This window comes from Sinocyclocheilus anshuiensis, unplaced genomic scaffold (genome assembly GCF_001515605.1).
Source record: "Sinocyclocheilus anshuiensis isolate Anshui unplaced genomic scaffold, SAMN03320099.WGS_v1.1 scaffold21850, whole genome shotgun sequence".
Taxonomy (NCBI): domain Eukaryota; kingdom Metazoa; phylum Chordata; class Actinopteri; order Cypriniformes; family Cyprinidae; genus Sinocyclocheilus; species Sinocyclocheilus anshuiensis.
Genome location: NW_015539681.1, coordinates 1 through 903, shown reverse-complemented (window position 1 = coordinate 903; position 903 = coordinate 1). Strand labels below are relative to the sequence as shown.

General features: G+C 42.1%; 1 protein-coding gene across 1 annotated transcript; it reads left to right on the top strand.

The window, feature by feature from the left end:
* Positions 1-158: 158 nt before the first annotated feature.
* Positions 159-714, top strand: LOC107683872 (exportin-6-like). The gene is made up of 3 exons (XM_016479921.1): positions 159-307; positions 405-483; positions 572-714. Exons 1-3 carry the CDS (start codon positions 207-209, stop codon positions 668-670), a joined length of 279 nt encoding a protein of 92 aa, XP_016335407.1. The 5' UTR covers positions 159-206; the 3' UTR covers positions 671-714.
* The last annotated feature ends 189 nt before the right edge of the window (positions 715-903 follow it).

Genomic DNA, 903 nt, shown 5'->3' with positions numbered 1-903 from the left:
TACTCCAAGGAATCTCTTTGGACACACTCCTGGCTTTACTGTTATGCAAACACACAACAGGGAAACCAGATCACTGAATGCTGAATGACTCAATCACTGTAATACAGGGTTTGACAACGTCGTCTTCACTGCCTTTGAGTGTCATAATCATATTTGTTCAGTTTGATTGTTCTGACGTCTTCTCTCTCTCAGATGTGACGGATGAGATGCTGAGTTTCTTTCTCACGCTGTTTCAAGCGCTGCGTGTGCAGATGGGCGTGGCCTTCACAGAGCAGATCATCCAGACCTTCCTCAGCATGTTCACCAGGTGACCTTCACAGCTTGTGCTGACACTGAGAGCCACAAGCAGTTGTTTCTGAATGTGTATGAGTGTGCTAATCAATCATCTTCACCGTGTTCCTCAGAGAGCAGCTGGCGGTGAGCATCTTACAGGAGGGCAGCTCTGGCTCCAAAGTGGTTCAGAAGTTTCTCAAGATTCTGCAGGTAAATGGAATGAAAGCCACTTTTGCGTTTGGGTTTCTGTGTTTATTAAACATGTCATTCACAGTTTATCTTTGTATTATTGTTTCAGGTGGTGGTTCAAGAACCCGGGCAGACGTTCAAACCTCTGCTACCCAGCATCCTCAGCCTTTGTTTGGATCAGGTGTACCCAATAGTGTCAGAGGTATGAGACATGAATAACAGACACCTAAACCTCAGAATGCTTCAGATTGATTTTCCAGCATAATACACAGTAGCAGATTAATTTATAAAAAAAAAAAAAAAAAAAGGCAGCTGTGGTTGCGGGAATTGTACCATAAAAACTGCGGTAGCAACATCTTAGATTCTACGGTTTTCACTTAAATTTACAGTAAAATGCCGTAATTTCATTAACTGATATAAATGTTAATATACCAACCTATT

What these genes read in the sequence shown, in the direction of transcription:
- LOC107683872 (XM_016479921.1), top strand. Translation starts at nt 207, where the DNA reads ATGCTGAGTTTCTTTCTCACGCTGTTTCAAGCGCTGCGTGTGCAGATG. An exon ending in TTCCTCAGCATGTTCACCAG is followed by an intron (nt 308 to 404) that starts GTGACCTTCACA and finishes CGTGTTCCTCAG; the next exon opens with AGAGCAGCTGGCGGTGAGCA. An exon ending in AGTTTCTCAAGATTCTGCAG is followed by an intron (nt 484 to 571) that starts GTAAATGGAATG and finishes TTATTGTTTCAG; the next exon opens with GTGGTGGTTCAAGAACCCGG.